The 14987-nt window shown below is 41.7% G+C and overlaps 1 protein-coding gene across 2 annotated transcripts; it reads right to left on the bottom strand.

Annotated features, from left to right (window-relative positions):
• Window positions 1–307: 307 nt before the first annotated feature.
• On the bottom strand, window positions 308–11187 carry c4h1orf210 (chromosome 4 C1orf210 homolog). Of its 2 annotated transcripts, none has more exons than XM_060920010.1 (5): window positions 10647–11187; window positions 4517–4634; window positions 1498–1960; window positions 1292–1375; window positions 308–1191 (listed from the first exon to the last, which is right to left on the bottom strand). In XM_060920010.1, the coding sequence occupies exons 2-5, from the start codon at window positions 4619–4621 to the stop codon at window positions 812–814; spliced, it is 1032 nt and encodes a 343-aa protein (XP_060775993.1). In that variant the 5' UTR covers window positions 4622–4634; window positions 10647–11187; the 3' UTR covers window positions 308–811. The 2 variants fall into 2 exon arrangements, with proteins under 2 accessions (XP_060775993.1, XP_060775994.1); XM_060920011.1 differs by lacking the exon at window positions 10647–11187 and adding an exon at window positions 10054–10390.
• Between the last annotated feature and the right edge of the window lie 3800 nt (window positions 11188–14987).

Raw genomic sequence — 14987 nt, 5'->3', positions numbered from 1 at the left:
TTTAGAGCCACCAATTAGCCTAACCTGCATGTCTTTGGACTGTGGGGGAAACCGGAGCACCCAGAGGAAACCCACGCAGACACGGGAAGAACATGCAAACTCCACACAGAAAGGCTCCCGTCAGCCACTGGGCTCGAACTCAGAACCTTTTTGCTGTGAGGCGACAGTGCTAATCACTACACCACCACCATGCTACCCGGCTAATAACTATCAAAGCTCAAAATAAAAAAAATACATACACACAGACTCCCTGGATATGTTTCAAGGACCAGACTCCACTTTGAGAACAACTGACTTAGACAACATGAAAGGACACACTGAGGTCAGTGGATATATGCCGGCATTGCTTTTTATTAATTTAGACTTAAAAAACTTAAAATATGAAGACATAGAGTGTAGGCTATTCACTCATTAGACAAAATGTTAATGTTAAATTATGAAAATCACGAAAGTAGATGGTCATTTGAAGGTTAATCAAGTCCTGCTGCTAGTTATCGTCTTCCATCTCATGGTAGAAAAGCTCAAACTAAAGGGGTGCATTGGGACTCCTGCAGCGCCCAACGAACGTTTTTACTTTCTTATGGGAGGGAGTGGGTGGACAGATATAAAGCTTGTGGGACATTGAAAGGCTCATTAACATTAACAGGCGCTCATATAAAGTGCTTGCGTGGTGCTTATGGTGCTCATATGGTGCTGTGAGACATTTTCTGCCGGAGCAGGCAGAATTAGTCAGAATTCCTTCAGGTGTGGGTGGGAATGGGATTAAAAATAACAGTCCCACGTGCACCTCACACTCAGGTCATGTTTTTGTTTAGGCAATGCTGAACTCTTCAATATCCTCATCCTCATCATCCTCCTGCCAGTCTTCAGCCTCTCGCACTGCTCTTTCCCTCTCACTTGCTTGAATGTAGTTGTCTTCAATGAATCCGTCATCATCCTCCTCCATGTTCCCATTTACCGTGTTTGAATTTGGGGGGTTGCCCTGGTTGGAGAATCCCACATCAAAACTTGCAGGGTCGCCCTGACTTGCCCCGTCCCCCTCGTTGAGCCTCGAGTGCCTGTAGCTGGCCAAATACTTATGGAAGAGTTTACACTTTGCCCCGATAGCAATGAGCACGGACAGGCTGATGGCGGACACCAGTACTGCCATGAGGTACTTCCAGCTATCTGAAGACTTTTTTTCATTGTGATCTGTGGACATAGGGCAATGAGGAAAAATGAAAAAGGGGGTTACTCTGTCATTCTTTTCAGAACAATTATGGAAACTTGACTATAATATTAGAAGTTGAACCTGCTGTGTTGTTGGGTCTCATGGTCTCCACGGTTTCTGCCAGTAGTTTACGTAGGAACAGACTGTGGGTGTCTCCACTAAAGGCTGTGCCAATAGAATGACAAAAATATTTACAATTTTACTTAACAAGTCTGAAATTATCTGAAATTGTCTGAAAGAAGGTGAACAATAAAGTACATTTTGCACAATATATGACATCCACATACCATCACCAGAATGTGTCTTCTTCCTACAAACATTGGCACCAACTTGCATCGCATCTTTGGGTCTGTCACTTGCTTGAAGGTTACTGGTGTAATCAACAGCCTCAACCGATTCATGACCTCGAAGTACAGCAGACATTGGGGTTTGGAGATCATTGTTACCTAGAAACAGCTTTTGCAGTCTAGGGAAGCTGAGCAGAGCCCCATGCTTGATTGTAGTCAGCTTGCATCCACTGAGGTCCAATATTTCCAGAGAGGGGAAGTGGTAGAAATGTTTCTTTACCAGTAGAGGGAGGTAATTCCCTGATAAATTGAGCTTGATCAAATGGTCAAAGTGCCTCAACTTCTTCAGGGCTTTTGAGTGTAATAAATTTAGGTGGTTGTCTGAGAGGTCCAGCGCAGTCACGTTTGGCCATATTTGTTGGGGTATAGATGTGAGGTTACGTCTGCTGCAATCAAAAGTAGCCTAAGAAAGTAACGATGCGAATTAAGACTGGTTAAAAGGTTGCATTATAGTTTGAACTACAAATATTCTGAGTTGTAATTAGATGACAATGGCTTGTACAGTGTTTTGTAAAAGTATTCATCCCCCTTGGTGTTTGTCCTGTTTTGCCGCATTACAAGCTGGAATTCAAATGTATTTTGGAGGGTTAGCACCATTTGAGTTACACAACATGTCTACCACTTTAAAGGTGCAAAATGTTTTTTATTGTGACACAAACAATAATTAAGATGAAAAAAAACCCAGAAATCTGGAGTGTGCAGAAGTATTCACCCCCTTTCATATGAAACCCCTAAATAAGAGCTGGTCCAACCAATTCACTTCACAAGTCAAATAATTAGTGGATTAAGATCCACCTGTGTGCAGTCAAAGTGTTACATGATCTGTCACATGATGTCTGTATAAATCAACCTGTTCTGGAAGGACCCTGACTCTGCAACACTACTAAGCAAGCAACATGAAAACCAAGGAGTACTCCAAACAGGTCAGAGACAAAGTTGTGGAGAAGTATAGATCAGGGTTGGGTTATAAAAAATATCCCAAACTTTGAATATCCCAGGGAGCACCATTAAATCCATTATAGCAAAATGTAAAGAATATGGCACCAATACAAACCTGACAAGAGAAGGCCGCCCACCAAAACTCACAGACCGGGCAAGGAGGGCATTAATAAGAGATGCAACAAAGACACCAAAGATAACACTGAAGGAGCTGCAAAGATCCACAGCGGAGATGGGAGTATCTGTCCACAGGACCACTTTAAGCCATACATTCCACAGAGTGGGGCTTTATGGAAGAGTGGCCAGAGAAAAAGCCATTGTTTAAAGAAAAAATAAGAAAATGCATTTGGAGTTTGCCCAACAGTGTGTGGCAGACTCCCCAAACACATGGAAGTCTCTGGTCAGATGAGACTAAAATTAAACTTTTTGGCTATCATGGGAAATGCCATGTGTGGTGCAAACCCAAGACTTCCCATCACCCTGAGAACACCATTCCTACAGTGAAGCATGGTGGTGGCAGCGTCATGCTGTGGGAATGTTTTTCATCTGCAGGGACAGCAAAGCTGGTCAGGACTGAAGGAAAGATGGATGGCACTAAATACAGGGCAATTCTGGAGGAAAACCTGTTTGAGTCAGCCAGAGGTTTGAGACTGGGACAAAGGTTCACATTCCAGCAGGACAATGACCCTAAACATACTGCTAAAGCTACACTGGAGTGGTTTAAAGGGAAACATTTAAATGTCTTGGAATGGCCTAATCAAAGCCCAGACCTCAGTCCAATTGAGAATCTGTGGCATAACTTGAAGATTGCTGTACACCAACGTAACCCATCTAACTTGAAAGAGTTGGAGCAGTTTTGCCTTGAGGAATGGGCAAAAATCCCAGTGGCTAGATGTGCGAAGCTAATAGAGGTATACTCCAAGAGACTTGCAGCTGTAATTGCAGCAAAAGGTGGCTCTATAAAGTATTGACTTTTTTTGGGGGGGGGGTGAATACCTATGCACACTCCAGATTTCTGGTTTTTTTTTTTTATCTTATTATTGTTTGTGTCACGAAAAAAAAACTATTTACACCTTTAAAGTGTAAATAGTTATGTAAATGTTATGTAAATCAAATTGTGCTAACCCTCCAAAAATCCATTTTAATTCCAGCTTGTAATGCGACAAAACAGGACAAACACAAAGGGGGATGAATACTTTTGCAAGACACTGTACATCAGTAGTTTTAATATCAACATGCACAAAAGACTTTTAACAATTATATTCTGAGTTAACATTTTTGGTTTAAACTTCTTTCATCAACAAGTTGGTCTATTTTCAGTTTCCTGTATTACCCACAAAGTTCGACTATGTGTTGATACTAGTGCTAGTGGGATTTATCCTTTGCTTCATCTCTACCTAAATAGACTGATACAGCAGAGCTTTATTCCTTTTGTCCTTCGAGCTCCCTCACCTGTACACTGCTCAAACAGATCAACTTCCAAAGCTTCACCTTTCATCATCAACACCATCATACTCATTGTCTCATAGATCGCTAAATAGCTGAGCTAAGTCTTTTCCATAAGTAAACTGTGATGTATAGCTGCATTGCATTCTGGGACTTTGAGTTCAGTGTTTAGTCTCTCTACTCTTTCAATATTAGTTTTATCATTAATATAATTGTATATAACTACATCACCAACAAACCAAATTTCAGTTAACTCATGAAATTTCTGGTTGCAAACCAATAACTCCAATAACATCAAGACATCGATTATTGTATTGTTTAAAGCTTGGTCAGACTCTTCACAGTTTTCCTCATAACTACTAATTTTAATAACAAATTGTTGTCAGACAGGTCTATTATTACATTATCATTAAAAACTACACCTATTATACTTGTCTTTAGCTGTATACACTGCAGCTAATGCCTGTTGTTGAAAACAGGAAACACATGGATGCAAACAGGATGTTTCTAATGAGGTTATGATTTTCATGGCTTGTGAATAAAAGGGGGAGTTGGGAAGCTGTTTCTTACTCACCTTCTTGGCATTGCCCACACACAGCCCCACAGTTACCAACGTGTGGCATAAACTTGATGCCCAGAGACTGAAGAGCAGACACAGAATATACGCGACACAGCACATCCTCTATTATTTCCTGTCAAAGTAAAATAGCAATATGAGATCATTAAAGCTGATTAGAAGGATATCAATAAAGGGCTGGGTTTTGTTTTTGTTTTTTTCTTCAATTGGTTTAGTGATTCCATGATTGGCGGCACGGTGGTGTAGTGGTTAGCGCTGTCGCCTCACAGCAAGAAGGTCCGGGTCCGAGCCCCGTGGCCGGCGAGGGCCTTTCTGTGCAGAGTTTGCATGTTCTCCCCGTGTCCGCGTGGGTTTCCTCCGGGTGCTCCGGTTTCCCCCACAGTCCAAAGACATGCAGGTTAGGTTAACTGGTGGCTCTAAATTGACCGTAGGTGTGAATGTGAGTGTGAATGGTTGTCTGTGTCTATGTGTCAGCCCTGTGATGACCTGGCGACTTGTCCAGGGTGTACCCCGCCTTTCGCCCGTAGTCAGCTGGGATAGGCTCCAGCTTGCCTGCGACCCTGTAGAAGGATAAAGCGGCTAGAGATAATGAGATGAGATGAGATTCCATGATTGTCATTTTATCATTTTTGAAACTAATAATGCAACTAAAAGCATGTATTTTACCATTCAAAGCAATGTGTCATCCCAAATCATGCAACAATCTAATTTTTTGCAAGGTTTTGCATTTGCAATTTGCATTAAAATCAATCACAAGGTTGAGTTTGTAGAATAGAATTCAAAAAACACAAAAATGTGATTAACTAGCATCATCTATTTTAATGACATGATGACATTAAGAATATTGTAATGATTTACTTTTTTCGTCAAACAACTACATTTCAATTAAGAATTTACTTTAAATATATAATTTGAGTGACCACGTTGGGCGTTCAAAGTATCCTTGTCAGTCATGTTGATAATGATATTCAACTATTGTTGAAAATAAGGGAAAAAAGAATGAGAGAATGTAATTTTCTTCTTCCCATAATCTTCAAGAAATTTGGAGGATGCAACTTCCTGATTTGTGATATATGGAATAATCCAAATGTTTAATTGGGGTAACTGTGTTCAGGTAACAGCGTTGATTGAACGTTGTGTTAGATATGCACAGATTGACACTTTACCGATGTTTAAAGGTGCTGACTGCAATGTCATCTGAAATTTAAAAAAATCAATTTTATCGTGCATGGCATTTTCCTATGTCTCACACATTCAGAACAATATCAGGCAGACGAGATGTGGTCATTTTGATGTGCTGAGGGTTGCTTTTCTCCATTCTGGAACTGAATATCCTACCTCTTGAGCCAAACAGTATGATCCTACAGAAAAAGCCGAATGCAAGGAGCTTTAGCTAATTAGCATAACTATGGAACTGCGTGGGCGGCACAGTGGTGTAGTGGTTAGCGCTGTCGCCTCACAGCAAGAAGGTCCGGGTTCGATCCCCGTGGCCGGCGAGGGCCTTTCTGTGCGGAGTTTGCATGTTCTCCCCGTGTCCACGTGGGTTTCCTCCGGGTGCTCCGGTTTCCCCCACAGTCCAAAGACATGCAGGTTAGGTTAACTGGTGACTCTAAATTGACCGTAGGTGTGAATGTGAGTGTGAATGGTTGTCTGTGTCTATGTGTCAGCCCTGTGATGACCTGGCGACTTGTCCAGGGTGTACCCTGCCTTTCGCCCGTAGTCAGCTGGGATAGGCTCCAGCTTGCCTGCGACCCTGTAGAAGGATAAAGCGGCTAGAGATAATGAGATGAGATGATATGGAACTGCGTCACACCAAGATGGCGACGCGCGGAAAACATCGTGACTCTGCATCGATGTCGGAGAGTTTTGAATCGCAGGAATGTAATTTGTGGTTGACATTCGTGAATAGATCCACGAACCAAAAGACAAAGTTAGCTTTTCTCTGTTGCTGCTTTTGTGTTTTTGTTTCTTTCTCTGTAAGATCAAAACATTAGGTGTAGAACTCCATACTCAGACTCACCAATCCAAGACAAGCGCTGCAAATTCGTCATCAGATTTCAGAATCAGAATCACTTTATTAATAATTAACTCCCCGTTTCATCCTTCATTCGATTCCAGCAGTCGATCTGTCCCTTCATGGCAACCTTTTGGTTTCCATCACTTTTCTGGCGTGCTTTCTAGCTGATTCATTTTCATGCTTTTCTTTTCCACTGGCGGAAGAGCCAAGTCCGCCATGTTTGCCCATGCTGACTTGTTTTGGTTAAAAGTAAGTCAAACACACCCCACGATGGTCATGTGATATTGCTGCTCACTTGCTTCGGCGATCTCTAGAATCGTAAAATGCGGGATGCATTTTATCTCACCAAAACATTCACACATAGGATACACGGTGTGTGCAGCATCGTAATTCCTCAATTTCAACTCAAATCAATTTCAAATCAACACGCAACATCTCGAAACTCCAAAAGCAATAGAAATAGAACATTTTTGCACAGAATTCAACTTTACAGTCAGAAACTTTAAAATGCATACGTATCACGGGCGATTGTTCTAAGACAACGAGGGAGGCTCAGCCTCCTCTAAAAATGACGAACATCGTGTAGGATGAATTGTGCTAGGCTTATGTTATAGCCGACCTTATAACATTGCTATTTCAGATCCAGAATCATAGAAATATATGTGCTCAACCCAACTACAGTGCGAAATCATTCCGTTATAACTTTCCCCAGTTCGCCTAATGTGTGCGTGAGTTTTTCCCCCTGTGACAGCGTGATGCAGCCCAGCCTCAGTGGATTGGGAGCTTGTGCTTGTCAATCTCAAAATGCAAGACGATTATTGGACAAATACTGCGAAAATGCCCGCCCACGGAGTCCCACGGACTCCCAGCCTCAATGGACTTCAACGGCATTTGGGGGCTATGCGCTTTTCAATCTCAAAATGCAAGACAGTTATTGGACAAATACTGCGAAAATGCCCGCCCATGGACTCCGAGCCTCACATGGGAGGGACATGGAAGTTTCCGCGAGGAGACTGGTGATTGGTGAAAGCGGCCGGATATTTTCTTTGATTGACAGCTCGTTTCAACTATAGACAGGCAGCGGTACAGTGTTGCCAGATTGGGGGGTTTCCCGCCCAATTGGGCGGTTTTAAGTGCATTTTGGCGGGTTTTGAACATATTTTGGGCTGGATAACGTCAGCAGTATCTGGCAACATCAGTTCAGTCCCATGCGGATTCGCAAGTGGTGTGGTGTATTGTAAGAGATCGGCTTACATTTCGATTTCATTCATTACATACGGTTTCTACCAGCTTTTTTAGTTTGTATATATTTTCATTGTAAATAAAGTGTAAATATAGTGTTGTCAAGTTTGCTATCTTAGTTCCAGAAATTTTGTTTATTTGAGTGACTGAACATGAACTTGAGGGGGCTAGTCAGCTAGCAAGAAAGCTGCGCACGGATGCCAAGCATTGCTGATTTAATTTTGGCGAAGCCATTTGCCAGTCTTCCTTTCGAGGAAAAAATTAAAATTAAAGAGCAGGGTAGACCAATGCCTCAAATTGACTTGGTGAAAAAGGTAGGGAATAATACTCGTTCCTTTCAGCTCTCCTGGTACGAGAAAGTGAATTGGCTAACAGCAAGTGACCCACATCAACAACAGTAAATAGGCTACTTTAGTAATATGTCATGGATGGACCAAAAATATAGAATCTATTTAAAATGTTTATGCTGAGTATATTATATTGGAATATATATTTTTCTGGATATGAATTAAACACAGCTACAATTTGGAAAACATTTTTAAACAAAAACACAGCCGAGAACATTTCACACTACAGACCTGGATTAAAAGTGAAGGGTTATCAAAATTGTCAATAAAACATTTCTCAGTCAAAATAAGTAAAATACAGGGAAAGTGTCATTGAATGAAATGTGTGGCACCCAGCTCTACTGCTGAGGTTCCTGACAAAGAGCTGCTTTCAATAATGATCAGTTTTTAAACAACATGCCACAATTTTAAAATATAAAATGTTAAAATATACCCCCCTCCCCCCAACACCACCATCATGTATATTGGACAGTAGGCTAATGGGCCAAAAGAACCTGTTATTTCACAGTTTGTGACGCTGCCAACAATCAGCCAGATCAGAGGCAAGAGTATAGGCAAAATTGATGTGTTTTTCTTTTAAAATCTGGAAATATCATAACCGACCAGCCTCCCCTGTTTGAAAGACTACCAGCCGCCACTGATACGTATATATTTGTTAGTGTGATATCAGGGGAATACAAATGCATTTTATGTGTCATTTTACGGGCTAATTCTGCTGTGCAAAGGCAAACTGCAGTATCTGCATATTGTGTCGGTGGCAAAAGATAGTCCAGTAGCGAATAGTTGATGCTATTGGACCGCCTTTTGCCACTGAGACAATATGCAGATACTGCAGTTTGCCTTTTCTTGACAGAATTTAAGTCAGGCAAGACTGATTCAATGATGGACGTCTTTTTTTTTTTTTTTAAGCATGTATATATGAGTTTCTGTACTTGTGGAGTGCACTGTTTATGTTGATTGTAGTCTAATTAGTCAAGTCAGCTGCATATTATAAATTCTGTATATTATGTGCAGTGCACTATGGGAAAAAAATCATAAAGCTTTTCAGACCAATGCATTAGTTCACAACAGTGTTTTTTTTTGGGGGGGGGGGGGGGGTTTAGTGTTTTCCTCTCTTTCTTCTCTTAGCCAAGGAGCCATTGTTCACAATCTCAGCTTGTGTTCTTAGGGCCTTTCCTCTCTCTCTTTCTCTCACTATTCAATGTCAGCGTGTTGGCTGTAAACACTTGTCAGGAGCTCACTTTTATCTTCCTGCCTTAAGATTTCCTCAACACAACAAATGCTCTTGGTCTAAAACACCACCAAGTGTGAGTGGGTGCGTCAGTATCCATGGGTTGTTTTTGTTTGTTTGTTTGTTTGTTTGTTTGTTTGTTTGTTTGCATTTGTGTCTGAGTAGGAAAATCAGAAACAGTCTCATCGTCCAAACTGCCATAAACACACTAAGCACGTTTTAATGTAACGATCACGAAGGAGAAATTTGACACTCTGCTTGTGGCTGAACACTAATTGAAAACACTGTTCATAATTCATACCCTTTTTTAATCATGAAGCTGCTTTATCTCAGTATATCATCTCCAGAGCAAACTGGTAGTGCTTTTTACACACGTCTTAAATCAAGCAGCGTACAGCGATATGACAAAGTCCTTCACTTGACCTCCTCGACAGCACTCAACAAGTTTACCACCCTTCCCCCAAGTGAAACTCCTGCTGTCTTTGCTCCAATCCATTATAGTCACTCAGTAGTGATTACACTGTCATGCACTGTCATTGTCACTTTGTCAAGTCAGCGAGATCTCCTAAAGAGGCTCCGTCTTTCAAAACGCTGCATAAATCATGCAAGGAGATAGAAACTACTTAACAATCCACATTTAATCCTGTCACATTTACTATAAAGCACAGTACAGGTGGAAAATAATCATGACCCTTACCTTTCCACCTTTGCTGTACACAGTCAATAATATTATATGACAGGAAATACCATAAATTCTATCCATAAACCCAGCAGAACCCTGTATGTAGACCCACTTCCATATGCTTGTAGTTAAACTCCAGGTTAGAGTCCAGCTTTCCTCGTGCTTGTCTTGTTGCTGTGATCGAAGATGAAGAGCCGTTGTGTTTAACCCAGCATATCTTTTTGATAGTTAACCCATTATGAATAACAACGGCATACGATGAGACACATGATACTGTCACTTCCTCGATCCATTTCAGCAGCCTTATCAAGTCACAGTTGAGCAGGTTAACATCAGGGGATATGCAATAAGATCCTGCATCATGTTTTCACCGTTTTGAGTAAGAAGCTGATTATCTTTCAAAATATTTTATAATACATACAAGGTTTGCATTCATTTAAGTCCTGTTTTTCGTCACAAAATGAATAGTAGACCTACACGATAAAAGGAAAATATGGTATAGTAGTATGTAAAGGATACTTATTTAAATATTGAACTTAACGCCTTTTATGTAAATAGTGATTTGCCAACTAAATAACAGAACATAAGACAGAACATAAGATACGTACCTGAGCGTGAGCTCTTCAATCTCTTGAAATATAATAACAGAGAGGAAAAAGTTCAATAATCACATTTTAGCGCACAGACAAGTTCATTTAACCAGATGTTACCAAAATGGAGGCATGTTGTGCAAAGGTTGCTTGAGGTGTGCCTTTAACTTGGCACCTGAGGAATAAGTTAATGAGTAACAAGATAGACACATTCAGCTTTGCATGGATTTCCGATCCCTCACAAGAATTATTCATATGTTAGACAGTAGCACTGTATTGAAATGTAATCTTAGGCTCATGAAAGTAAGCACCCTTCACTTTTTAAGCATCAGATCAAAGTGTTTAATGCGGTAAGGCGTAATTAAAGATTTTGTGCGACATTGGTTTTTCTAGAGGTGTAAGCGTGGGTGCTGTAAAGGTGGTTTATTGCTGCCTGATCTACTCTTTACTCTTCCTCTTCAGTGGCTATTTTCAAAGTTAGATGTTATTACACACCCTCGGATGCAAATGAAGTGGTACAACAAGTTGTGTGATATTCAAAATCTGCCAGCACAGAGGGATTATTGTAACCCACTCTGGCTCAAAATTGTATTAAGTTTGATATGCCTTCTAACCTGGGTGGCATGGTGGTGTAGTGGTTAGCACTGTCGCCTCCCAGCAAGAAGGTTCTGGGTTCAAACCCAGCGGCTGACGAGGGCCCTCCTGTATGGAGTTTGCATGTTCTCCCTGTGTCTGTGCGGGTTTCTTCCGGTTCATGTTTGTCCTGGGTTTCTTGCTCCGGTTTCCCCCACAGTCATGCAGATTAGGTTAATTGGTGGCTCGAAACTGACTGTAGGTGTGAATGGTTGTTTGTCTCTACTGTATGTGTCAGCCCTATGATGACCTGGTGACTTGTCCAGGGTGTACCCTGCTTCTCGCCCATAGTCAGCTGGGATAGAACCCTGTACAGGATAAGCAGCTACAGATAATGGATGGATGTCTTCTAACCTCTTCTTAGTCAAGTTTATTTGTATAGCGCTTTTAACAATAAACATTGTCGCAAAGCAGCTTTACAGAATTTGAACGACTTAAAATATGAGCTAATTTTATTCCTAATCTATCCCCAATGAGCAAGCCTGTGGCGACGGTGGCAAGGAAAAACTCCCTCAGATGACATGAGGAAGAAACCTCGAGAGGAACCAGACTCAAAAGGGAACCCATCCTCATTTGGGCAACAACAGACAGCCTGACTATAATATTAACAGTTTTAACATGAGGACAGTTTCGTTGATGTTATAAACTCTTCATTGATGGAAACTTGAGTGCAAAACTGTTCATGATAACTGCAGTCCTAAAGTTAGCAAGACAACTGTAGTCCTCAGCCATAAAAGCATTACTGTAAGAGTCCAGAGCATCCTCCAGGTATAACCTTCAACTGTCCTCATGGGGCCGTCCTTCACAGGAGCGGTGCGATAAAACTCCGACCAGACACAGGGCACCAGGATGGACCAAGCAGGTCCGAGGGGCAGAAGAGGCCAGCATCTCAATCCCAGGACCAACATGTAACTCAGAGGGACAGATTGGGGGGGGGGGGGGGGGGGGGGGGGGGAAGAAAACGCATGTTGTTAGGTATGCCCTAAAATTACAAGTATTAAATCTGTGTGGTAGGCTCGCCGAGACGAGAGTCTTTACATCAGGCATAACACACAACAATGGCATGTTAGCACAAACATAAGGCCAAAGTGGCATTTTCACAACTGCTACCAGTTAAAGACTTAAAAGTCTTGTCGCACTTGTGTCTTGCACCAAGGATTTATCAATGTATCCTGCTATCCATATGTAACTCTGGATGTGGTGCCAAAACAAAAAGCCATCCTCATTTTTGGCATCCATGCCATATTATGTGATGTGTTGTTAACAAATGTTGTAAGGTGGATTATTTCGGACTTTTGTGAAAGGAAACATGACAATATTAACAAAATACACAGAATGGTAGGAAGAAGCAAGGCTTGGGCTGATTTCTCTTAGCTCAGACTGTTGATTCATTCGTGACAGTCATGTGAGGTGATTACACTGAGTGAAACAACGCTGTCTGATCTCTGTTTCGGCTGATACTGTATTTTGTAACTTGCTTCATTGACACAGGGACACCTGACCATTAACAGAATGTGGTGGATTATTTACTCTATCTATGTTTTTTAAGATTAAGCGCACAGTGTCCAAAGTACAAATGATACAAAAGGACAGATGACAGAACTGTAAGTTTCAGAAGGTTTTTTTTTTCCCTTTGTTTGGTTTGTTTTCTGTTTACCATGTTTGGTATTTAGAGTAAACATGGCATGAGCTCAGCAGAGCATTATGGGATTAGAAATCATAAATGCAGTTGCCAGTCTGCCTTTAAAGCCAAAGAAAATCCAAACTAGATAGAACTCGACGCCAACGGCGTCGATGGGGATGCCTCCGCCTGGTAGACTACACGCCTTATTAAGTTGTGATTTGGGGATGGACATTTGACCTCACAGTAATCTTGACCTGTGACCTTTTAACCTCAAAATCTAATCAGTTCATGTTTGTCCCAAAGCGCACAAATGGTGAAAGTTTGGTGAAATTCCTTTCATTTGCCTTGGAGATATTGTGTTCACAAGGTTTTCGGACAGACATTTGACCTCACAGTGACCTTGACCTTAGACCTTTTGATCTCAAAATCTAATCATTTCATCTTTGTCCCAAAGTGCACAAATGGTGAAAGTTTGGTGAAATTCCTTTCATTAGCCTTTGAGATATCGTGTTAACAAGGTTTCGGGACGGACGCACGCACGGACCCACGCATGGATGGACGGGACCTCACAGTAATCTTGACCTGTGACCTTTTAACCTCAAAATCTAATCGGTTCATGTTTGCCCCCAAATGCACAAATGGTGAAAGTTTGGTGAAATTCCTTTCATTTGCCTTGGAGATATTGTGTTCACAAGGTTTTCGGACAGACATTTGACCTCACAGTGACCTTGACCTTAGACCTTTTGATCTCAAAATCTAATCATTTAATCTTTGCCCCAAAGTGCACAAATGGTAAAAGTTTGGTGAAATTCCTTTCATTAGTCTTTGAGATATGGCTGGCGTTCACAAGGTTTGGGGATGGACATTTGACCTCACAGTAATCTTGACCTGCGACCTTTTAACCTCAAAATCTAATCAGTTCATGTTTGTCCCAAAGCGCACAAATGGTGAAAGTTTGGTGAAATTCCTTTCATTAGCCTTTGAGATATCGTGTTCACAAGGTTTTGGGACGGACGCACGCATGCACGCACGGATGGACGGACGGACAGACGGGCAACCCGAAAACATAATGCCTCCTGCACCTTATGGTGGCGGAGGCATAAAAATTACAGAAAATTTCTGAGTTGATGGCTCTGTGTTACTAAGGCAATCAGCGTACTTGTGTACAAGCAACGTCACAAGCGGATATTCAGTTTCAGTGCAAATGGTTGTGACCAGATAAGCCTATTTTTTTAACAATATTGCAACTTTAAAAATGGATGAATTGTTGTTATAAAGTTTTATTTTTAATTAAAACGTGTGTGTGTGTGTGGAAGGGCACATCAGGGCACTTGCCATGATCGGCAAACAGTTTATTTTTTGTGTGTGTGTGTGTGTGTGTGTGTGTGTGTGTGTGTGTGTGTGTGTGTGTGTGTGTAATAGTTTGCCATTCCAAAATATTGATCTTCTTCTGAGCCATTCCAAAATATTGATCTTCTTATAGGGCGGCACGGTGGTGTAGTGGTTAGCGCTGTCGCCTCACAGCAAGAAGGTCCGGGTTCGAGCCCCGTGGCCGGCGAGGGCCTTTCTGTGCGGAGTTTGCATGTTCTCCCCGTGTCCGCGTGGGTTTCCTCCGGGTGCTCCGGTTTCCCCCAAAGACATGCAGGTTAGGTTAACTGGTGACTCTAAATTGACCGTAGGTGTGAATGTGAGTGTGAATGGTTGTCTGTGTCTATGTGTCAGCCCTGTGATGACCTGGCGACTTGTCCAGGGTGTACCCTGCCTTTCGCCCGTAGTCAGCTGGGATAGGCTCCAGCTTGCCTGCGACCCTGTAGAAGGATAAAGCGGCTAGAGATAATGAGATGAGATGATCTTCTTATAAAGCCATTCCTGTGTGGCCATTCCTTTGTTGACTTGGCTTCATGATTTGGTTCATTCTCATGCTTGAAGATTACGTTTTTCTTCATTGTCAGCTGTTTACCGAGGCCTGCAGGTTTTCTGCCAAAGTAGATAAGTATTTGGAGTTATACATGATTCCCTCTATCTTGAAGAGAGCCCCAGTCCCAAATGAAGAAAAGCATCCCCGTAGCATGATGCTGCCACCACCATACTTCAACATGGTT

Source organism: Neoarius graeffei, chromosome 4 (assembly GCF_027579695.1).
Source record: "Neoarius graeffei isolate fNeoGra1 chromosome 4, fNeoGra1.pri, whole genome shotgun sequence".
Classification (NCBI taxonomy): domain Eukaryota; kingdom Metazoa; phylum Chordata; class Actinopteri; order Siluriformes; family Ariidae; genus Neoarius; species Neoarius graeffei.
The sequence above is the reverse complement of the archived record's forward strand: the minus strand, read 5'-3'. Positions and strand labels throughout refer to the sequence as shown.